A 24,549-nucleotide genomic window follows, 5' to 3' on the forward strand; every position below is an offset into this window, starting at 1 on the left:
TGGCCCATTGTGTGGTGAGATGGGCTGGGTCTTGGGCCCCGGGGGCCGGGAGGGGAGCCAGGAATGGCCTGGTTCCTGTTGCTGTACTAGTTAAAGGCACTGTTATCATAAGTGCTGTAACAGTTAAATCCATGGTGCTTCACTTGTTTTGGCTTCGTGAGGTAATAGCACTGTAAAATACTTTTTATTCACTGTTTTTGGAAAAATCAAGGCAGAATTGAGGGATGTTGGATAAACTCTTTAGAGTTTTTTCAAGATTGAACAAATATGGTCAACATTATTTCCAACAGTATTTTTGGGGATCGTTTATTTTAGTGCCGTATCTTAATCAGCAGTCACTCACCAATCATTTTCCTCTCTGAATACTTACAGGAGCAGCCTTACCCCTGCCGCCTGCTTCCCTCTTTGTATTGTTTTAGTCACTCAGCAGACAATTTGACAAAAACAAACAATTGACTACATGCATGTGAAGTCTACTTTGAAGGAACACACACATAATTCATCTCACAGTCGCAGCAATGACCATTGTGTGTCGTGGCAGCTTTAACTGCGGCTTATGACACTTCTGGCTCGATGCGGTGTTGTATGTAGCGTCACACTAGTGCACTCAGTTAATTACGACTGCCAAGCCAGGCTGTTGCAGTGATTCACTGGGGAATCAGAGCGAGTTGGCAGGTGTACAGATGTATCATTAGCGCCACCTAGTGATACAGATAGAAGAGAATGGCAATTCCTACTTTAGATAGACTTGAAGGAGAGTTGATTTTGACAAACTGTACGTCATTCTGTCTGTATTGCTACACATTTTTCTTTCTACTCGCCTTCTTGTTCTCATCTGTTCTCCTCAAGTGCCTCCTTCAGCTTTGCTCTCTTCTCTCTGGCTTCTATCTTGCACCTCAATCTTTCAACACCCTGTCACTCCTTTTTCACTTTTTCATGCTTGCTTGTTTTTTTTTGTTTTTTTTTTTTCGCCACTTCTATTGCCAATGTCAATTGTGCTGTCTCGTGTACTGTTGCGACAAATCAGGCACTCCATTCATCTCGTGTCATCTGCGTTAGAGAGAAGTGGAAATGTGTGCGCTCTCTCTTCTCCTCTGTCTCCACTGACAGCCACCTCTCCACTTTATCATTGGCGAGCAGATCAGATTGGAACTGGGCCAAGTCACTCAGTGCTAGATAAATGGAAAGTGGCCATGAGCGAGGATTTATAGGACTGGTTGAGTTTGCCCAAGCTGGAATGAATTGATGTAGTGCCCTATTGTGATCATGTGGTTCATTTGCTATAGATCCTTGAGGCACAGTGGGGAGTGCATTTAAATTACAGTTCCCCAGACTCTGTGTAAAAAAGGGTTACTGGATATATTGGAGAAGTTACCGTAGAAATCAAGCATCTGTGTGCGGAGACATAAGATCATGTGTCAGTAATCTGCTGCTATTTGTGCCGTCGGGCAAGAAAACAAAAACTGTTTCTGCATAATCATTAACAAACCTTACGGCAGGTAAGCAAGTTGTTTGATAGCGAGCAGCGGAGATTGGATTCATTGAATCCTACAACCCATCCACCCACCCACACACACACCCACACACCCATAGCAAAAAAAAAAGTCATTTGTTCTACCTCATTAGCATGTATTGTGACGAGCGGGCGTAACATACTGAAAGGTGAAATGGGTCCGCCATGAATAGCACACCAGTCAGCAGAGGAGAGGCAAAGGAGGAGGAGGGGGGGGTTTAGGAGAGTGTCCAGATGGCTGGGGACCTGCCGCACACACAGGGAGTCTCTCACTCGCTTTTTTTCTCTGCTGATTGCACCGTTTCGACTACATTCGCTTTCACTTGCTCTCGTTCTGCAGCTCCCTCTTTTTCTCACTTACATCGACACACAAACACACACACACAAACACACACACACACCACAAGCCCATATGTAGCCTCCCATCTAACAGAGTCGTTGTTCACATGCAGCCGTCGTGCCCGTGCACTTGCAGACACACGTGCTCACACACACACACACACACATACATCTATACTCTGAGGCGATGTGTGACCGCGAGGCAGAGTGCAGTTGAGTGCAGCCCAGTGGAGCACCTGCTGTGGTCCATTGCGCTTCTGCACAAGCTGGTCTCCTTTTTTCATCATCTCCTCCTTCACGTCTCTTTCAACCATCTCCTCTTTTCTCCTCGCCCATTCGTCCTTCATCGTTTGACTCTTCTGTTCCTTTCTCTTCCCGTCAGTGTACCCTTAATTAAAGAATTAAATGGACTTACATTGAGTTGTATGATACACTGCTGTCCACCTTAAAGTCGACACATTTTGGACAGATTTCACAAAGCCCATTCTTCGGTTTGATGGCTGGTGTATGGCTGTGTTTGATATGCAGTATTGAGATTGTGTTTCTGGTGAGTTACATCAGATTGCACTAAAGCTGAGGCCATCTTTGGCTGATCCTTTGACAGAGAAAGCGGAGCAAGGGAGAGAAAGTTGCAGAGAGGAAGACTACTGATGTGCCTTTTCCTTTTCTCTCAGTATTGTGTAGTGCTGCCAGAATATCTGTTCATTTATCTTCCCATGTGCGTTTGTGTATATCAGTCTGCCAGTCTGTCACTAACTCTCTCATTCTCTCATCCCTCTTCTCTGATTCTGTCTTCCTATCTGTCCCTCCTCTCTCCTCTGCACATTTGCCTCTTTTCCGGTATCTCTCTCAGACTACGTCTTCCCTATATGTCTGGTAGAGAATCACTAATGGTCTCCACTGGGGTGTAAACTGTTTTAGATTCTGTGTATTCTGTACACTGTGTGCACACACAGGGAAGGGAATAGAAAGATGGAGGCAGAATGTGTTTGGGTGGTGGTGGTGGTGGTGTGGCGTAATGCTATTTCAGGCCAGACACAACCCTGTATTTTCAATCATTTCACTTCTTTGCTCTTTTTGTATAAAGCTAGTTCTATCCCTGCTCGGTGCCATTAAACCTACACATTTCAAGTGCCCAGAGGTCTCGTGGGACTTCAATATGTGTATGTGTGAGAGTGAGAGAGAGACAGAAAGGGAGCATTTTGTGGGTGTGTGTCTCACTCCGTCACCCCCACTATTCAAGTCCACCTCATTGACTCATCATTGAGTGGGCCCTCCAAAGCTCTATTGAGTTTATCAAGTCTTCCACAAAAAAAGTCACTCCCATTCTTTCTTATTTAAACCTGCTACCCCCTTACACACACACACACACACACACATGCACACACGCACACAGATATTCATAGTTTGGCTCCGTCCCACACAAAACAGCCTTGACGCTCCATTGAAATCCCCTTAGCAAAACGTTTTCTCCTCATCAGTATTGTGCCACTATTCAGTTTGTTAATGTGCCTTTATGAAGAAAGCCTTTTTTATTTGCCTGTTTTGAATTTAAGCACATATATTAACCCATATATTGAGACTGACTCTTTCGCGGCCTGAATAGGTGTCGAAGGGGGAGGTGTTGGGTGGCAGGAGAGGAGATTAAGGGTGGGAGATCTACGTTTGGGCTGCAGCTAGCTTGCTTAAAGGTTCTTGACAAGTTGACTTGTTTAATACCAGCATAACTTAATCCCTTGATGTTCATTCATGGACACGCTCAAACTCAGAGAGAGTAATTTAACCCAGCACCACTCACATCCCATACAATTGTTAATGTGGTATTTGCAACGCGAGGGACACAATTGTATCAGTCCCTTTTTAACACAAGTGTTCAAATGGCAGGGAATGCCATTATGACAAACAGGTGGAATTATAGGTATTACAAAATGTAGACCAATGCAAACAGTCATCACTATTTGGCCATGGAGTTTTGCAAAGCGATTGTTGCTGTCAGTTGGATTATGGGCTTTCATAAGCCTCTCACCAAAGTGTTTGTTTGGTTGACTATGTCTGTTGCTGTTATTACATGTTTTATGTTGTGGATGAGATAGTGAAAGTGGGACTGAGTCCAGGCAATCTGGGACAGAGGAGTGAGAACAAATGACTTGAAAAAAAGGCCTCAGCATCCTGCCGTACTGGACGGGCACACATGAGACAATTTCATTGGTGCTGTGACCCACTAAATACCTAGCAGGAAAAAGCTTCTACCATACTGGCTGGTCACATAGGTTGACTCACAGCACTGACACCAGTGTTAATGAATAACAAAGAATCAGTAACAGATCTCTGATTACAGTAACTTGAAGGTGGGATATGAAGGAAACTCCTACCTGCTGTTTATTGAATAAACTAAATCCATTTTATCAGCATCTGCTTATGAAAGGAAATAGGAGCTTAAAGAGAGAGACTACTTGTATGTGGGTAATTTTACAGCCCCCAAGTCTCAGGGGAGCTGGTGGAGCTATTGCTGTTGTTTGTCTCTTTCATCTGTCTCTATCGCCCCTCTCTCGCTGTGTTATTATATTTATTATATTTCTTTACCCCTTTCTCTCTCTCCTCCATTACTGGCATTTTAAGCGGCTCACTGGGGAACACAAGGCTTTTGGGCTTTCAATAATGTTAAAACGTGTCATCTTCCATCACTGCTGTTGTGGGTAGACATATACAAACAAACACACTCATGCAGAAATGGAGGTAAATGCAGCTGAAAGGATGATCAAGAGAAATTTGGTGCTTTTTTTTTTGTCTTCTACCCTTCTGAACCAGAGATGTGGTGTTTGAAATTGTGTGAATGTGTGTGCCTCTGTGTGTGTGTGTGTGTGTGTGTGTGTGTGTGTGTGCATGTGTGAGGATGCCTGCAAGCTGACAAGGAGTGAAAGCCCAGACATATGTTAATCAGATGTTGTGATGATGGCAGTGCAGAAGGAGAGAGAGAGCGAGATAGGGACAGAGAGAGCGAGAGAGAGAGAGAGAGCACTAAAGGGAGGAATGAGGGGTGAAAAGAAACACTGAGCTTTTAAAAGACAACGTGAGAGAAGAAAGAGGAAAAGGAGGCAGGCAGAAAGAAGAGGAGAGGGATGCAGAGAGAAGAAATGAGGAGAAAATGACAAGGAGTGGTGTAGTAGTTTATTTTCTAGCTGCAAAACCCACTGTTGTGAATCGATTCAATCCATTAGTTTAACTGAGTGGACCTACACTATAAGTTTGAGCTCAGTGAACAAATGTGATAAATGTTTCCCGTTGTTATACCCACCATACATACTGTAGTGTGATGTTTTTGTTTTCTTGTTGTTGTTACACTATTTTAGTTCACCTTTGGTATCTGCCAGTATGGTACAGTTTAGTGATCATTGTGCAATAAGTTGTGTTAAAATACATCAAAACCAATCTTCAGCACTGTGAGTAAACCTTATGAATGATGTATTGTTTTATTATTATATATGATAGTATTGAATTTATTTACTTTTTGGTATATTAAACAATAATATTATGCCATATTATGCTGTGTATGAATACAGAGAGCAAATATAAAGGTCTAGTGGGTCAAGAAACAGAGAAAATAGACAGAAATAATTAGAAATCCTAGAGGGAGTGAAGAGGAGAGCTAGAAAGACGAGAGTTTTGGGGCATTTCTACTCAAGAGAGTTCAGAGGGGGTCAGAGAAGCAGCAGACGACTGCTCCAAATGGCTTTTCCTTGTTTGTAATGAGGCTACTTCTTCTGCTGCTGCCAGAGCATGTGGTGTTTTGGGGGGTTGGATGGAGTGAAGCGCACCGAGATGGAACAAGATGAGTGGTGAAAATCAGTGGAAGTGGTAAAGTTAAAGCAGGAAGACAGGAGTGCTGGGAGGGGGCTGAATGAGAAAGAGGTTGTGTAGAGTAAGAATAATAGGACTGGAATAGTGTTCAGTCGTAGATCTTTCTGATAGTGCTCTGCAGTTGCCAGAGGAAAGGGGGAATGAGCGAGGGAGAATTGGGTGGAGGAAAGGATATATGGTGGGAGCAACAATCAGTTATTGCAGGTAGCAGTGGCCAGTGAGAGGAAAAGAAATAAATGGAGCAAGGAATAAGTAGAGAGGGTAGATGTGTGATTGATTGAAAATATTACAGCTTTTGTGTTGTAGAGTGTAAGAAAGTAATAGCTTGGTGGTATTCCAAGATTCAAGCTGTTAAACTGTGATGTAGGAATAAAATACATTTAATGGAACACCATCTGGAAAAGTCTGTTGATTGTTTTTTTTCAATGATATTCAGTGAATGAGCTAATTGCCTAAATCACATGTGAACATACTCCAGAGGAACAATAAAAAGGACATGGTCTACCTGTAGAGTACTTGTGTCGCTGCGTGGCCTTCATTTTCAAACAGTGGTTCAAAGGTTAAATGAGAAACACCCATGGCAAAACTCTGGTAACGACAGTGACCCGCTTTAGCTTTTCTTTGATGTGAATTCCACGACTCTGAACTCATTTTACCTTCAACTTCTTTTTTCCTTTTCATTTTCTCGTCTCCTCTTTCTTCTCTTTCCTTCAATTTACTGCTGCTGTTGTCACAATTTCTCTGTCTTGATTTTTTCTTTTCTTTCCTTTTCACTCTCTCAGGAGACTTACATGTGTGATATGACTTACCTTACATGCACTCTTTATTATTCTGAGGTTTTCATTCAGGGTGATCGGACAGTGCTCTTATATGCTTAAACCTATGCTGTATCCACTACATACACATACTGTACCTTCTGGTATTAGTGAAACACTTTAGGATTCTTATCTTAACATCTTAATCTTAATTTCATATTGCATAACATCATAAATACATGCAAAGTGTCAGTACTCAGGTAGTCACTGGATATCGCAGGGATCTGCAGCTTGGAAATGTATCCGATAAGACATGATAAGAGAATGTGAGAGAGGGAGGAGAGGGACCGAGAGTTTGTGAAAGCAAAAACAAGGGCAGAGAATGAAGCAGAGGGAGAAGTCAGAGGCAGCGCACAGATGGTGAGCTGTCAGCGGCCGGCTGTGCATATGTGTGTGTGTGTGTGTGTGTGTGTGTGTGTGTGTGTGTAGTGTTCACATTATGCATATTTGTGCGCACTGCATGTATGTGGAGTCCATGTCTGCCCTTGCGTTCTTGTGCGCATCCATGCATGTGTGTCTGTGCCCTCTGAGCTGAGGAGAGGGATTGCCTGTGCGCAGAGCTGTTCTTCCCAGATGGCACTGGCAAACAGACACTGCAAAGGCTGGCAGAGTTGGCACAGCTACCGAGTGCACAGTTGGCACTGCCAACATGCTCTCCCCTATGTACCAGGGCGCGGGTACCTGCTGCCAGCCATCTAAGCTCATTGACTGACTGGCAAGCTGTCTATCAACTGACTTCACTTGGTAAAGTTTCCCTGTCTTTGTCAAACCTTAGAGAGGCTCCTTTGAACCTAAACGAACGTGAAACCCCCTCGTTTTCAAGAATTTATTGTGTAGAAGCTGAACTTGAATCTGTGCGCACATCTGCAACCAATCATAAAAACACAGTGAGAGCTTGAAGCAACATCAGATTGTCTCTCGAAAGAATTCACATCACACCTCAACAAAACTCAATACACATTCATTATATTCTGTTGATGTTATTATTCCAGCAAAGGTTTCATGTCTTAATTTTGTTGTCAAATCATCATTATTTAACAGTGATGTGTCTTACATACTTGTATGATCATGCTGATCTATAGGCCTCTCCTGGCAGGTTGCCAGCACTGGACGCTTTCCAGTTCTCTCAGTGAAAACAAGCGCTTTACATAAGGATGAATAGCTACCGAGGACAAAGGACTGTATTAATATGAGTGTTTATGTGTGTACGTGCGTGTGGCAGATGCGCGGGAATGCATATGTCTGCCTGTGTGTGGGCAATGTGTGTGAGTATGTGTGTGAGGAGTGTGGACATTATTCTTGCCATGCCTTTAACAGGAAGTGTAAACTAAGCACACACATGGTTGTGTGTGCATCTATAAGTGTGAGGAAGCAGCTGTGCAAGCGGCAGCGTGTGCCAGGTCAGGAAAACTTAAGCAGAACCAAGATACTGTGTATGGGATTGTGTGTGTGTGTGTGTGCACAAACGTGTGACTCTATTCTGTAGCATATGTGTGTGTGTATGTGTGTTCTTTCGTGTTTGTGTGTGTGTTTGTGCGTGTGGGGGGGGGGGGGAGGGGATATTTTGGCCACCCATCTGCACCAGGTTATTTCGCTACTGTTTCTCTAGGCACACACACACATAGTGACACACACACACACACCAAGAACTGTGCCAGGCAAGCTGTTCACTAGCTGGTGCTGGCAACGCTCCAGAGAGAGTGGTGGCATCCATCTGTAGCACTGGAGAGCGGTTAGGCTGTGTGTGTGTGTGTGTGTGTTTGTGTGTGTGTGTGTGTGTGTGTGTGTGTGTGTGTGTGTGTATTTGGCAAAACAATGGGTTTGTTGTGATGATGCTATTTGTAGTATCACGGGTGGATGTGGGTACAGAGTTCAGAGATGTGCTGCTTAAAACCTGCTGTTGTTTGATGGACAGTGGGAGGTGGACGTGGGAGGAACAGTGATCTGAAGAACTTCCTGCAGAACAAAGTCGGCAACATGTGTCCCACATTGCAGAGTTAAGTTTCATCAAATGTGAGCAAAGTTTTTACTGGTCTCATCACAAGGAAACAACCTGATACTACCCATACATTTCATAGTAAGAGTGACAGAGTCACTGACATGATTGATGATCACACGCCACTCGAGTTAATTGTGTCTGTTTATTCTCAAGCATTACATATGTGTATTTTGTGATATTTAAATCAAATGGACATATAATGTTGGACAGAACCTTTGAATCCAGAGTGCTGTGCGTACTGTTGCCCATGTTGAGATCTCGCTGTGGTTCTCTCCTTCTTGTTTGTCAGTGGGCTCAGATGGCCGTGGGATGACAGGGAGGTGAGACAGTGAAAGGTGAAACGATGAGAGGAAAGAGCTGAGGAGAAAGTGTGCAATGGTTAGATGAAAGGGGACAAAGACACATCACTGACCTGTAATAGTCGTGGTGGTGCTGCTTGTGTACGTATTTGTGTGTGTGTGTGTGTGTGTGTGTGTGTGTGTGTGTTTGTGTGTATGAGCAGAGACCATCCCCCTGCGACCTTCGCCTCCAGCCGTACTCTACTCTCAGACACTCAGAGCCATTAGCAAACCATGGTCACCATATCACACACTAACACACAGGTACACTCTGTATATAAGCCGGGACGTGCCCTCATGTGAGGTCACACCAACCAGCACTCTGTGGCTCCCTGCTCACCAGATGTGACTAAGACCCCGTTTTTTTTAAACATCTTCTGCTGCAGGGGGAAAGGATGGGAGGGTGGAGGAGCGTGTAAAAAAAAAAAAAAAGGGGGGGGGGGGGGTAACGGTTTTCAGAGGGTTTTTTTCTGTTTTGCAAATCTGGTTCTACTTAGCAGAGCCCTGGAACACATTTCATAAATTGCAGACATATTTTTTCGGAACGGTTTTGGGGAAGATAGTTAACCAGCAGTAATTTCCAACACATGGCAGCCGTCATGTGATATTTTGAAAACACCGGGCAGACGGGTTCTTTCCTCCACCACCACCACCCCAGCAACCATCCCTCCCTCACTGTTAGCCTCTGCCCTCTTTTTTTTTTTTTTTTCTGTGTTCGTCCTCTGCCTCTCATATTTGATTTTCCCATCTGTCTCTCATAGGCGCTTAATGTTATTGCTTGATTTCAGCCCTTTCTTCAGTGTCCTCAGCTGCCTTTTCTTATCTCTTTCTTCTTCCTAGAACTCTGTTTTGTTTTGGGGGGTTTTTCATCTCTCATCCTTTCATCCCTGTCTGTTTTTCTAGCCATGCACACAATAACTGCTCCCTCATGTATCCTGCATTATATATCTCTTGATACTCGTGTCCTCCATGTTTCTTCTCCCTCTGCGTCACTGTCAAAAAGATAATTGTCATGTAAAACACAAGGGTCTTTATTGTCTGTTGAAAATTGATTTTGCTCCTGAAGGCAGGAATGTGATTCCTTTTAGCATGACTACACATACACGCACAGATATAAATTGGCTGCAGTGTGTTTGTGTGTGTGTGTGTTTTTATCCCAACACTGACAGCCGAAACCCTTTTGTGTTTTTAAGACCTGCAAATCCAGAAAAACACAACATGCAATGAGATTTCTGTAGCTTTATGTGTCATACAGTGTGTCATCCTTTACAGCAGAAAGGCCAGACAACAAATATATTCACTATATCACAAAGGCAAGAGAGGTAGCTCACTGGCTGTGCGTTAAGCCATGTGTCATCTGCTTGGGAGTGTGTGTTGAGTGTTTTGCGTGACTTCTGATGGCATAGAGATTTGCCTGGGAAAACACCCAGATCCATTTGGGTTCACTTGGCTGTTCGTCAGCATGGCATCAAAAATAAACCAAATTCTATCTGTCTTCTATTAAATGGCCAAACGTGGGCTCAGCAAGGCTTACATCTGATTTATTTATTAAAAAGCAACATTTGTATCATGACATCATGTTGATAATGACATTGAGAGTGCCAGCCTTATATAAAAACCATGCTTTTGAATATGTTTAGTCATACGGTTAGTCCTTCTTGTCCCTGCTGTGAAAAATGGTAATGTGTTTTTACTTCTCCCTCTTGCTCAAGTTTACTTTACCTCTACCTCTCTCTGACCCTCCTATTTCATTCCTCCACCCTCTTTCTGTATTTTTTCACCACCCATTCCCATCGGTTTTTTTTTGACCCTGCAGTTGAATTTTTTTATTTTTAATTTTAGATGTGGCAGGAATCAGTTTAATTTCAGAGGATGCGTAACAGGCGCTGTTAATCATTTTTATCGTTTCTTAACACTTACTTCCTCTCTCTGTGCAAGCGAGACGCTATTTCAACAGATGGGTCAAACACACATTACTATAAATCTGTTTTGTGAAAAAGAGAGATCTCTAATGTCGTACACTGCGCATGTTTTATTGTCCAGCGTGTGCATATCTGTGTGTGTAGTCTGAGGTGCTTTGTAGGATTACTGTGTTTAGTTTATGTATTTCTGTATTTGCGCGCATATGTGCAGGCGTGTGCATGTTAATGTTTGTGGGATGGAACAGATGGTGTTCAGACCTTTGTGTGCGATTGAGAAATCTCCTTATGTCTTTCCTGGCTTGACAAGTGTAAACACACAATGTTACACTGTGAGAAAAATACAGATATGGTGATGGATGCAGAGGACTGTCAACACTGATCAGGAGCAGATCTATTAGCGCCAATCTAGTGTTGTACCACCTCTCTCTCTCTATTATGCTCAGTTCATATAAATCTAGCTAGTGTATTTTATGACATCAGGGCAAAGTGCTGTCGTGATTTCATTAAAACTAAACGTCATAATTTCAGTTTCTATTCTCTTGTGTGTATTCTTATATTATTACGACATTGTTTAACCTCAGATAGGACAAATATGATGATGAAATATTCCACATGTTAACACAGTCACTTTTAACTCTCAACATTCCTCCAGTGTTTGTAGGTCTCACTAAGAGAGGTCAGCTATGACCAAATTCAATAATTTTCTCAGTATGACTGCTAAATGTTGAATAAAAATGGTTTACTGATGATAGAGAATCCATGAAACTGCTCCACCAACTGGACAGTTAGGACAACCACAGAAATGCTGTTTTTTTCCTGTGGCAGATAACTTATACTATTTGCTAACAGTTACAAAATTATAGTTACTGAAGCTTTGATCCCTGATTGGTTAAAAAATTGAAACTAATATTGATTTATTGCTGGAAAGTTACTTTATAGCTGATCCTGTGGGAGAATATGTGAATGATCAATATTAAAAATGAATAAATAACAACTAATAGCTTATTTGCTGATTTCTTGAAACACATTCATTAAATAACACTTTGACCAGAGTAGGAGCGAGAGAGTGAGAGAGAGAGAGAGAGAGAGAGAAAATGGAAGAGAGGAAAAAAATAGTCCAAAGGGACACACTGATGGTGGTACTGCTCTCCTCTGCATCCTGCATCTGCTGCAGAGGGAAATAAATAAGATGATGGAAATCAGATCTCTGTGTGTGTGTGTGTATGTGTTTGTGAGAGAGAGAGAGAGAGAGGAGAGAGAGAGAGGGAAATAAGCAGAGAGTTGTGTTGTTTCACTTGCAGTGTGTGCATTCACCCTTGCAGCTGTGTGTTTGCGTGTGTATTTGTGTGTTTATGGGTTTGCTGTAGGGCGTTGCATCCATACATCTTCTTGACAAGCGGGTGGGGTTTGATGGGACATGCTCTGCATACTGCTCCATCTGGTTGCCGATGAATCTGTGTGTGTGTGTGTGTGTGTGTGTGTGTGTGTGTGTGTGTGTGTGTGTGTGTGTGTGTGTGTGTGTGTGTGTGTGTGTGTGCATGGTCTAGAGGAGGGGATGATGGAAAGAGAAGAGGGGTTCCTACACTTGCATACCAATACATTCGTCTTGTTTCTCTGTATACTCTGTCTGAATTTCAATCGTCCCACCTGTCCCTCATCTGCGTTCTTTAACACATCCTCCTCCCGTTCACTCCGTTTCTATCTCTCTCCTGAGTCTGTGCCCTGCTTCCTCTCTACACATCTGTACCCTGAACACAGAGCAATCACCACAAACTACTATCACACTATATCTGTATTGCTTCATTTATTCCATTACCTATCTGTCCTGTTCCCTCCCTTCACACGTTATTGTGTACTCTGTGTGTGTATACATGTGCGTCTATGGGTCTAACACACCCAGAGGCACCATTTTGCACTGACATTGGCATGCTGTGGACATTAGTGCTCAATTCACACGCTTCCTATGGCCTCACAGTTTTCACTTCACTTCAGCTGACAGTATTATTCATGCCTAGATTATATGTTCGACTGCTCGTCCAGTGTATAAGCAGGTCAATCTATATGCATTTTTCCATTTAACTCCATAATGATTATATCTCACGTCTGACTAATACAATCTTGTGCTCATACACGCGCCAACATACCGTAAATTGTTTATGTCACAGCCACCATCTCTCGAAAATTCACCCAGTGTGATTGAAATCCATTGTTGTTTTGAAGAATGGGATTTGCCTGTGTGAAGTACTCTCGAGTGGCATATTACTGTCACCGTTATCACATCATTTTCTGGGTCTCCAACTGTACAATCACAGTGCACACATACACTCATGCAAACACACTTGCTCACAGAGGCAATTCTAGCTTATGAAGTGTGTAATGGAGATTGTTTGACTCTATCTCCTGATGATAGACTTTGAAGTCATTGTAGCCTCTATGAATAATCTAAAATACCAAGGTTAGGCAACATTGCCCTCATTTCACAAGGTGATTTGAATATGAAATGACCTCCTAGCTTTGTATGTGATGATGAAATGCATAAGGTTTTGATATAATGTTGTATTTTTGCCTGGGTGAGCGCCGTCCTTTCTGTAACATATTGAACTCCTTCTCAGGGACTTCGTTCCTTCTAGATATCGTTCATTGCAACAACCTTGTTTTAGGCGAGTGATGTAACTTGCATGTAACCTTAGAAAAGGCGTGTATCACAAGTCAGCAGGGGGATAAAATCTCTTTTCTTTGAGCTCGGCTGGAAGAGGGTACGAGCGAGAGGGAGAAAAAGGCAAAGAAGGAAAGAACGAGAGATTTTGCAAACATTGAGGATCACGTAATCATGGACGATGCAAACGGATGATGTAAGTGTGAAGACATCCTTGTGAGTGGCAGGTAGTCGTCCAGGGTTCTGCCTCATTTCGAGGATCGCTCTGTGAGTCAGAGGGATAAATTGTAATGAGATTAAAGAACTTACAAACAAGTGCATTTAAACTTTTACTTTTTTTTAAAGGAAGCCTTTGAAAGTGGATTTAGAGAGATGTGAGGGAAGCCAGTGTCTTATAATCCTTAAAGTTTATTATCAAATGATAAGAAAGACTAGCAGTCAGGACCCAGTGGATTCAAAGACAAATCTGAGGGGTGCAAGATGATAACAGCCAATCCAACCTCATCCCCATAATGGAGTGCATAATTCAGTCAAATGTCAGTGTAATTACCTTTGACACATACAGTGTAATGCTCAGTAACAACATACTAAATACATTCCATGAAGTACCACTACGGCCCTGAGTTTCAGTTTCATCCGGGCCAACTGTCTTACAAATATTTGCACTAAGAGCTCCATTATGATGCTTGGGATAAAAACATGCACCGAGTGGCTGTTGTGAGACATTAATCGCTGTCATTCATGAGGCATGATCGTCAATAGGTTTGGCACCTCTACTTGCACTGAGTGCACGAGTGAATCAACACACATTTGAGAGTCTCTTCCGTTCCTTTATAGCTAATTGCTGCCTCTCCAACAGTCGTCCTCATCCTCTTCAATCCATTAATTCCTGGACAACAGCACTTCTGAGAAGTCGTAAAGTGAGTTAGGCAAAGTCAAAGCACTCACGCCTTTCCATTAAATCTCTGCACATCGATACCTGTCCAGTCCTGGAATACCATCCATCGTCTGGCCACAGATCTGCTGCTTTACCTACAACATGTAACTGATGGGGCAGTAACAGGGCTAATAAATGGACATAGATGTGCATTAAGTTCAGCCATTAACTTTTAACAGATGTATTAGACTGGAGCAGATGCCCGACTTTGTTTTCAAGGTTGTTTAAGAATGCTTGTTCTTTTTCCGTTGAATTATGCATGAGCTACCAGACTATTGCTCGGCCATTCTCTATTGCTGTAATAAAATTAAGGCTTTTTCTGACATTTGTGCGTACATATATTTTTTATTTTGAAAATATACATGCCGTATATTTTGCTCATGAAAATGGAGAGTACACACTTGTGTGTTTTCAATAATATGCTTCACTTGTAAGATGTATTTTTATTTTTCTCCAAGACTGGATAAATTACTTCGTGGAGATAGTTTTGCTATTGATTCAAGTGGCTGCTGAGTGAACGGGTGGGTGCAGCCCTTGTTGGTTAGTATGAAGCCATTGATTTTATTCTGCGTATATGTTTTGCAGTGCTCTCAATCAAATCAGAAACAGAGAAAATGCCCTTTATAAATGTGTATGTGTTTGTCGTGTGTATGGATTTCACACTAATTCATTTTTTATCCTTCATCTTCTTCACCCAAGGGATGGCGGATGATTTTCAGATGCTTTCAGGGTTTATGTCTCTCATCTCTACCCAGCGACTCCCATCCAATCATAACACTGACCCAGGTGTTAATCCACAATTACAAGCCTGTAACCAAACTCATCTTTTCATACTGCTGCTGGGTCCATGATGCCATGCAAGACCTCTAGTGGATCCTGAATCCAGGCTTTTGTGCTTTAGTCATCTTATTGCTGTTTACATGCAATTTCTTATTGCAACATTTTAAATAATAGCTTTTTATGTTTTTAAATGAGTAATACTTCAACTGACAATGCTCTGGCCATCTGTCAAAACATCCCTCTTTGCTGTAAATTGAAAAAAAAATTATATTGTATTACTTGCCCCCTAGGGACTGTTGGAGGTCAATATCTGATTCCAAATTGCATCTTGGATATGTGAGTCATTGGGTCTAACCATTTCCCTATCTAGTCTCAGAGAGTAAGTTAATTGTGACATGATTTGATCCTAATTTGACGCCCTGCTATCTAACAACAGATCATGTGAACTGGACCAAAGACGACCACATAATTACAAAAGATAATATACAGAACTGTGGAAACTGTGAGCTCAAAGATCCACTGAAATGGAATAAGTGCAACCATGTGTGATACGGTGACTTCTCTCTATTTAAGTTGTGCCTGTTAAGTATATACATGTAAAGTCGTTATGTTTGACTGGAAAATGATGAATTACCTTAGGTCCTGCCACCCACCCATCTTCTTTAATGATCTTGTATTTTCTTAGATCATATTTTAGGCAAGTATACAGGATATGAAAGCTGGCAACCAGTGGTAAGACTATATGTTTCCACTGGCTATTCTGCTGTATGCTGAGTTTATAAAATACATAATCAGATCCAGACTGAGTAGTAAACCTTTCATTGTCTGGCCAGGTTGGGAGTGTGTGTGTGTGTGTGTGTGTTTGTATGGCTATCATTGGGAGGACCAGTATGAATTTTGAACTCTTGGTTAGGGTTAGTGTACGGCAGTGCACATGATAAATTAGAAAATCAATTCAGAGTAGATTAGCATGGCCCATGTGACAGGAGACTGTTACTAAATGTGTAGCACAGTGAGCAGACAGGGTTTGGGGTAATCACTCTCCTTTCTCTATCTCCTCTTCTTGTTTCACCTTCATTCTCTTAATGTCTGCTTTCCCAATCAGATTTTCCTGTGAATGAATGACAGTAGGATTGAATAATATTTTGAATCAGACCCAACCCAGTTACCCCACAAGGGCAAAGTTGTGTTCTGGTTTTCATCTGTCTTGGTCTATGTCTTCCAGTTAAGGCTAAAAGTCACCTTGTCTCAGTGTGCTGGGAGCCAGATATATCCAACCTTCCCAGTGACTTTATCAGTCGACGCCGCCTAGGATGGCACCAGAGCGTACACAGTTTGAAAGGAGACAGTCGTAGTGGAGGATGACCTCTGTCTGGGGAGGTGGTGTGATGGTTCTTTCCCTTCCTTTTCTTTCCACTGATAGTATTCCACTATTTTTATGACTTTTGGAAGAAACCATAGAGTCGTAAAATTCACAATTTCCCATCACGACCGATAACCTCGCGTAGCAGCAAGGCGCAGTGCAGAGCAGAAAGGCAGTGACAGTGAGTCAGTTCAGATGGCTCCAATAATTGTGGTGTGGGTGGATGTGGGGAGCTTCTAGGTCTTCTATACTCTTGTTTCTTGGAAAACTTTTTTCATTTTTACAGCTCCTTCACATGTTGCAGGTCATAAAGCTTTGTGGTATGACTGCTTTCTTTTTATGTTTTATGTATTTACATCATGTTTCCTTCGCTTATTTATCAAAGGGTCAACAAACAGAATAAACACACTGATGTTTACTGATGCTCACATCAAATGTTGAACCCAGAAAGGGAGCTATGGAGCACACTCTGTTTAGGATTTAAGTGACATCCCCACCTCTCATTTCCCAGGCTGCTAGAGCTGAGCTAGCGTGACTAAAATGCTTAGTCACAGTGCACCTCGGCACCAGTGAGGCTCGGGCCTAGTTAACAGTTTTAGGCTGCCCGGTGTCTCTCACATCAGTATTTCTCTTTCCACCTAAGCTTAAAATGCAAATGCACATAGTTGCATGTAAAATATTAACATTATAATGGCGTGCTCTTCCGTCATTGAGAACCACACACAACTCAAGGGTTTTTTGGTGTCTGGAAAAATGTGTGACAAGCACCTCTCCTTTATTATAACAAGCGTCTGTGTGCCTTTACCATGTAAGTGTGTGGCACATGCGTTCCCTGAGCGATTATCGCTATATGTTCCCGGTGTCACAGATGTTACATTGTTCCTCTTGCAGCTCCTCCCTTGCCTCTTCTCTCCATTTTCCTTTCTTCCTTTTTTTATACCCTTCCTCTTACAATGTGCCACAGAGACAGTTGATAACAGTCTGTTGACTTTGTGATATGCTTGTAGGCTTGTTACTACTGTTGCTGAGAGAAGTTGTGTGACTTGTTCTGCCCAGTATGGGTTCTGCCCTCTTGCTAGTGCAGGATGTTGTCCTCATACATTAGATACAGCCAGTTATCTGCTGAGCACAACACAACTGAATTAAGTGAAACTAAGCATGTCAAAATCAAAGAAAATATTCTATTGTTTCTGATGGCGTTTTAATCTTCAGGTGTCGAGTATCGTGAAATGCAAGTTAAGAGCTATTGTTATGTGCATTTGTTGCGATCTCGAGACTGGTTTGTTGACTAGTTGGGTTTCTTTCCTGAACAGATGTGAATATAGCATCTAGAGATGCAAGCTTTAGAGCAGTGTGTGTGTGTGTGTGTGTTTGTGTGTGTAATGAGCATTGCAGTCGTTAGCAGGGGAGGAGGGGGTGTTGTGTCGTTCTGTACAGTGGGTTTGCAGGATGGCACAGATGGAGGCGGAATGAGACCCGTGCTCACTGCAGATTTACGCTCCTCTCTCGGGTGTCTGTCTGTCTGTGAAGCTCTTCTGCAGATGCATCAGTGTCATTGTGGCAACAAACGCAGACATGTGAAGTTCTGAGCCATCTATTTCCAGATCTAGTCTGGTACAACCTCACAGACAACCTTTGTTATCTAATTAAATCCTGCTGCTCTTTAGTCTTTTATTATAGTTAACTAAAGCTGTCAGCTTTCATGTTTGGTATGTCATCATAATCTTTTTCTTCTTTGTCTTACTTCAGATCGCACTGGGAAGCGCTCCACCATGCCCGACTCACCTGCGGACGTCAAGACACAGTCCAGGTTGACCCCTCCCACCATGCCGCCCCCACCCAGCACACAAGGAGCGCCACGAAACAGCTCCTACACCCCCACAACTTGTGAGTCAAAACAGATTTGTCCTGGTGTGTAAAAGTAAAGAGATGCATGCGAGAACGACTGCTCCCTCTATTAGTCTCTTATTGACTAAGAAAGACAAACGTTCCCATGAGTGCTATATCGCAAGCTGAATCAATGACAAACATTTAAACACAAAATCTGTGCTCTAAAGTGCAACATAAGCTGATAATGGGACAAACAGGAATGCAGATAATCTGTTCTGATACACTGCTGTGGAGCAGATCATGTTAAATGGCATGACATTGTTTTTTGTAAATGTCACACTTAACAGTTACATTAGGCGATGTAGTCAGAGCAATCACAACTAGCTATACACACGAAAAAAACAGCAGCATCACAGGACCTTCTTAACAATTTGCATTGAGCTTTTCCAAATCCCAGTCATTCCCAACAACTTCTCCGACAAATTCATTAACGCCCACGCTTACAAGCCGTTGGAGGTTTGCCATGACGTTCACATAGCCCGTGACAAGCAAATTACACCCTAGTATTCACTTAGAAGTGCATACTTAACCACTTGCATGAAGAGCACTAGAATCAAAGAATCAAAGGCCCTGTGATTCAAAATGCTCAGAGCACTCAAGTCTGTGTTACTAGTGCTGGTTCTCTGCAATAGAGGCATTATTTTTGTTCTCTTTCAGTCACTTTCCCTTTCTCGGTCTCTGGTATGTACTTTCCCTTTCTCTCTCTCTTTTTATCTCTCTCTCTCTCTTTCTCTCTCTCGGTGTGTTGCAAATGCTCACACTCCACAATTAATGTTGGGTCTTCCATGCAATGAGGGAGGAAAGGCCCAGCTCTCTCATTACACATGCCGAAGGTTTTAACAAAGCAGTATGCTTTGATTTTTCCTCTCTTTACAGTGGCGGCTTTGGACGGTGGCCAGAGGGGGAGTTAGTGGATTGCTAGTCAAAACCTAATCTCATTAGAGAGAAAGCTTTATGCCTACTTGTATCTCTTTGTACACCAACTCCTCCCCCATAGAAACAGACACACACACACACGATGCTCCCGTGCTCTGTCACAACAGGGGGTCACACTGTCCCTGCTTGTTTCGACTGCAGGAGAAAGGGAGCGAGAAGCAACATGTCTCCAGATGCAGAAATACGTTTTTTTTTTCTTATGACAGAATGCTGCAAAGGATCAAACGAGCTGCCATGATTGGAAACAAATGTTGAGGATTGTGAGTGTTTTCAAGGGAATGTAATTTCAAATCTGTGGTCAGCGCTCCATGAAGCTGACCTATGTTGTTTCCTTTGTTGGTGTAGGCAGAGTCAGAGATTTCAGGTTATTTTTAGTGATGTGTGTACATCAGGAGAGACCATTGTGTTTCTGTTTCACAACAGTGGTTTGCTATGTTTCCATCTCTGTTTCTCCTTTTCTCAGTTTTTTTTTTTTCTTCTTCTCGTCTCACACAGTGACCAATGGAAGTAGCCACTCTCCTACGGCACTTAACGGTGCTCCATCTCCACCAAACGGCTACAGCAATGGTCCCAGTTCCTCCTCCTCGTCCTCGCTGGCCAACCAGCAGCTGCCACCAGCTTGTGGTGCCCGGCAGCTCAGCAAGCTCAAGCGTTTCCTCACAACTCTACAGCAGTTTGGAAACGACATCTCACCTGAAATCGGCGAGCGCGTCCGCACACTAGTTCTGGGACTTGTGGTGAGTGGCTACTATGTACTACTATGTATGTATGTATGTATGTATGTGCGCTTTGTTTCAAAGGGCTTTAGAGTGGAAGATGACACCAGGAATAAGTGAAAGTGCCAGATGGAAGATCAAAAAAGTTTAAATATTGTCAGTCTAGTTGTCACAATCACAGCGATAAATACTTAAACAAATTTTAAATAATTAGTAGTCATTATGAAACCCTCCCTCGCTATATATTTTAGGATTTTTCAATTTCTTGTGATGTAAACCTCGCCCATCTGGTTCCTCAGGCGTAAGTGTAAACAGAGAGATTTACAAATCTCTGCCTTCTGGATTGATATCCATCAGCAGTTTGCAGCCGTTTCTGTTATGTTGGCATCGTATCATCAATCTACCACCTCCACCATATGCAAATGCAACATGCACCAACATGGGAAACCAGAGGGACAGGATTAGACTTCTCATTTTAACATCAAGCTAATGTTATCAGTAAGGGTGTGCAGGTGTCTGCTAGACATGACTCAGGCAGGTGCACTATTAAGCCCTTGTTTATGTTTTAGCTAATTCTGGTATAAGCATTAATTATTGTCATACTTATGACAATTTTATATAATAATTTTTTACCAATTATTCAGTTTATCAGTGAGGTGTATGCAAAGAATAACAGGACTGGGGCATGGAAATGTTAAATTACAGCACATGCACGAGTGTTTTCTTCACAGAGGAGCTCTCATTAGTTAAATTGCAAATAAGAATCAAGCCTGCGAAAATCGAAATGCATTTATCCAACAGAGATTTGATAACACACGTGTTTTCCTGGAGCGCCGCTGACGTGCTCCTATCAAGGCTATATTACCGACAGCATTTCATATGAAACACATTTGCAAATGTAAAGATTTGCCACGTCTGTGTGATCTGCGAACATTTGAGCATAACAAGCAGGGGAATACAAAAATAGTGATTCGATGTTGTGCAAAAAGGAGGAGGCGGAGGAGATGGAGGGAGGAATTCTTTTAATTAGCCACACAGAGCATAGCCTCCTTTTGGCTCCACTATGTTTATTTTTCTCACCGTCTGCATATACACAAGCCTCTCCTGTGTCCTTTTGGCTTGCATACCTCCCCCTCCATATATTTCCCTCACTCTTCCTCTCTGGCACAGTGTCTCTCTGTCCCTCCCCCTGCCTTATTGAAAAGAGTGACACCGTTAATTAGCTAGTTGTGTGCTGGGGACAAGGAGAGAGGGAGACTCAGGAGGTTTCACTAGCTGTCAAGAACAGCCCCTACGCAATCTGGGCGAACAGATGTAAGGCTGAATGAAACAAAATTCAGGTCTGGGAAATAACACTGAGAGTGTGGGGAGGAAAAATCATATCTGTGTTTTGTTTTTGTTTTTTATCTACATTGTTTGTCTTGCTTTTTGATATTAATTTGTATTTTTGCCTGTTACATAGCAGATTCTTTTTCTATGTGCATGTTCTCCTCTTTCTCGCTCTTTTTACTCTTCATCTGCATCTTGGGAATACTTCAGGTTGAAAATTAAAAATAGCATCACTGCTGTCAACCAAAGAAGAAGGGGTTGAAGCTAGAGTTTGTTTGGGTGTGGAGGTTGACAATCTGAAATGCATAACCCACTTTTGGCCCCCTGCAGCTCCAAACACACACCAACGTGCTTCTGTTTGCAATAATACAGAAAATACAAATTATCATATTAGCCGGGTCTGTCTCATGCTACTTCAGTGAACTTTGGTCACCTTGAGCTTATCTGGTATGTGACAGTTTTTCAGTTGGCACTGATAGAGAAAAGTAACACAGGCACAAGCAGAATGGCACCAGTGTGATAGGCTCATGTGCTTTGTTGATAAAAATGAATGTCCAAGTGGAAACAAAGAAAAAGCTCTTAAGATGGAAAAAAACAAATCATGCCCCCTGTGACTAGGAGGCTGTGTTTCATACAAAGAAGCTCAAATAACCAACATTGTGCAAGATGTACATATAATATTTTACAAAGATGTGCTCATTTGCATTCATATCACAACAGACTTGTGTTAATGTGACAAAAGACTCAAATGGGAGAATAAGTCTTCATACAGTTCAACTGCAACAAAATGATCAGTGAAATGAACCAATCAGAGGTGTGTGATAAAGTCCAGCGGTGCAAATTTTCAAGCCCATATTCAAAAAGAGTAACAGTATGGCTGGCTAAGCACATCTGCTTTCTGCTTACCTCTGCTCTGCATTTCCACTTATGGAAGCCCTGTGTCAGAATGTTGGAATTTGAATGGGGAACTTTAATTACAGACAACAAGGCACTATCAGAGCATCCTGATTAATACCAGGGTCTGCAGAAACCAGGACAGGGTGCAGCATGTTTTGACATCATGCAGCATACTTTTTGATGATGTAAATGTGACTCTTGTAAGTTTATTTGCTTTGTTAATTGAAGGAGATGTGTGTCTTTGTTTTCTGTGGCTCTTTTCACTGTGGCCTACCCATATGCTTCCTATTAGAAAAACCTGAAACATTCGCTCCAGGCCAGGATATAGCTTAGTTTCCAATAAGTAATATTATCACTTAATGCTTTCCACATGGATTTCATATGTTTTTTTCTCTGTCTCTCTGTCTCTCGTCCAGAATTCCACACTAACCATCGAAGAATTTCACTCCAAGCTCCAAGAAGCCACCAACTTCCCTCTGCGACCTTTTGTCATACCCTTTCTGAAGGTATAAATATACAATTACTTCAGAAGTCTTTGCTGTCTGTTTGCCTGCCTGATTTACCAAATCTGGAAAACATTTAGCCATCCCAGCTCCAGATGTGCATACTTATGTCCATGATATGTGTCTTGATTTTTCTCAATTTGGGTGTCTCTCTTCTCTTTGAATCTTTATCTCTCTTGTATCTATCTCTGTCTCTCGCTCGTCTCTTTTCTTTTTTCTTTCTCTTGCTCAGTCTGTCTGAAGTTTGCACGATAGTTTTTCTGTACAATATTTAACCTGGAAAGGTTTTACTTTTCTTACTTGCTTAACATGCTGGAACTAAGTGCAACAAATGTTGGTTTTGGCACAAGGACAACATCCCCTTCCATGTGTTTGTTTCCAGCCTCCTTCTCGTGTTTCTCTCAGTCTTGTTTTATCATCAATTCTTCATCCCACTAAGCCACATTTTCTGCAAGTATTTCCCATTTTCAGTCATTAGCATGGTATATTACTAGAGGAAGGGGCATTTTCTCAAGCATCCAGCCGTGCCCTTGGTCCAACCCATTTGTCATCAGATGCCTTGTTTTCAGTTTACGACATATTATATTCCAGTCTGGGAGATATAAAAGAAGAGAGGTGATGAAGAGAGCTTTCTGTTTGCGGCTACGATTGAATAATGCATTAATGGACATTTTGTGTCAGATGGGTCTATATTCTGGATGTCTGCAGGATTTAAGAAGCCGAAGCTGTGTGAGTGTGAGACTGTTAGTGCTGGTGGTGTTATTTGTTTTGGTAGTCAAAGATGAAAAATGAGACTGTAGTTCAAACCATGTTATGAGGTCTAGGTGAAGTTGAGATCAATGTCAGCGCCGTATTGAAAGATGGAGAGCAGAGACGAGTCTACTATTTACACAGAGCTTATTTGTTTCTGTTACACACTCCTACTGTAGAAAGGCTCCCCTTGACTTTTCTCATCTCCTTTCTATTACCCTTGTTTCCTCCTGACACACACACACACACACAGCGTCATCTGATTTGCTTCTGTCTACGTGCACGTGCATTTGCATATATGTGCATGTGTGACCTGACTTTCACAAGCTTATATTATTCACTGAGGTCCTGCCTGGAGTTGGGCAGCAAAAATGAGTCCCACTAGAACTTCTAACAATACAAACTGGGACCTGTTATCACTCTCTTTACCACTCATCCATCTTATTTTTCTCTTTCCGTTCACCTTCTTATTTGTTCTTTGTCCATTTCTTTTTCTCATCCCTGCCTCTGTTTATCTACTGTTCTTTATCCATCATCCTCCTTTTTCTTCTTAACCCTCCCTTCTATCCTCACCAGATGGTTAGTGTATCACTGGGATGGCTGCGGAATCAAAGATGCAACTCTTTTTTTCCTCCATTGCTCCTTTTCTGCCTTTCTCCCTCCCCAGTCTAATTTTAGTGTCTTCCCACTGCGGGGCCTTTAATGTCAGCTACCATATGGTAGCGGAGAGCAGTCGGAGGTGTGGGGGAGCTTTTATAGGTGCGTTGAAGCACAGCTGCAACAAGGCACATCAGGGCCCAGAGTTTTTCATTAAGCTAATGTTAGACCGAGCCGACCCCGCCATCCTCCTCACTCCCACCCAAATCCATTCAAGTCCTTTCCCCTTCTCTTAATACTAAGCCACAAATTGGTTGGGACGCTTTACAGGAAGGATGCAATCATAAACCACACAGCGCCAGTGACGTAATGTGTTGGCGGGACGCCTGCCACAAGAGACAACAGGGTCAC

General features: G+C 42.4%; 1 protein-coding gene across 8 annotated transcripts in view; it reads left to right on the forward strand.

Annotated features, from left to right (window-relative positions):
* Positions 1–24,549, forward strand: part of runx1t1 (RUNX1 partner transcriptional co-repressor 1) — a 51,576-nt gene that overhangs the window by 13,138 nt on the left and 13,889 nt on the right. For all 8 annotated transcript variants that reach the window (XM_026349575.1, XM_026349579.1, XM_026349576.1 and 5 more), the window contains exons 2-4: positions 18,270–18,407; positions 19,842–20,083; positions 22,705–22,794. In XM_026349575.1, coding sequence (XP_026205360.1) covers positions 18,270–18,407; positions 19,842–20,083; positions 22,705–22,794 — 470 coding nt within the window. The remainder of the gene's footprint in view (positions 1–18,269; positions 18,408–19,841; positions 20,084–22,704; positions 22,795–24,549) is intronic.

This window comes from Anabas testudineus, chromosome 11, assembly GCF_900324465.2.
Source record: "Anabas testudineus chromosome 11, fAnaTes1.2, whole genome shotgun sequence".
Classification (NCBI taxonomy): Eukaryota; Metazoa; Chordata; class Actinopteri; order Anabantiformes; family Anabantidae; genus Anabas; species Anabas testudineus.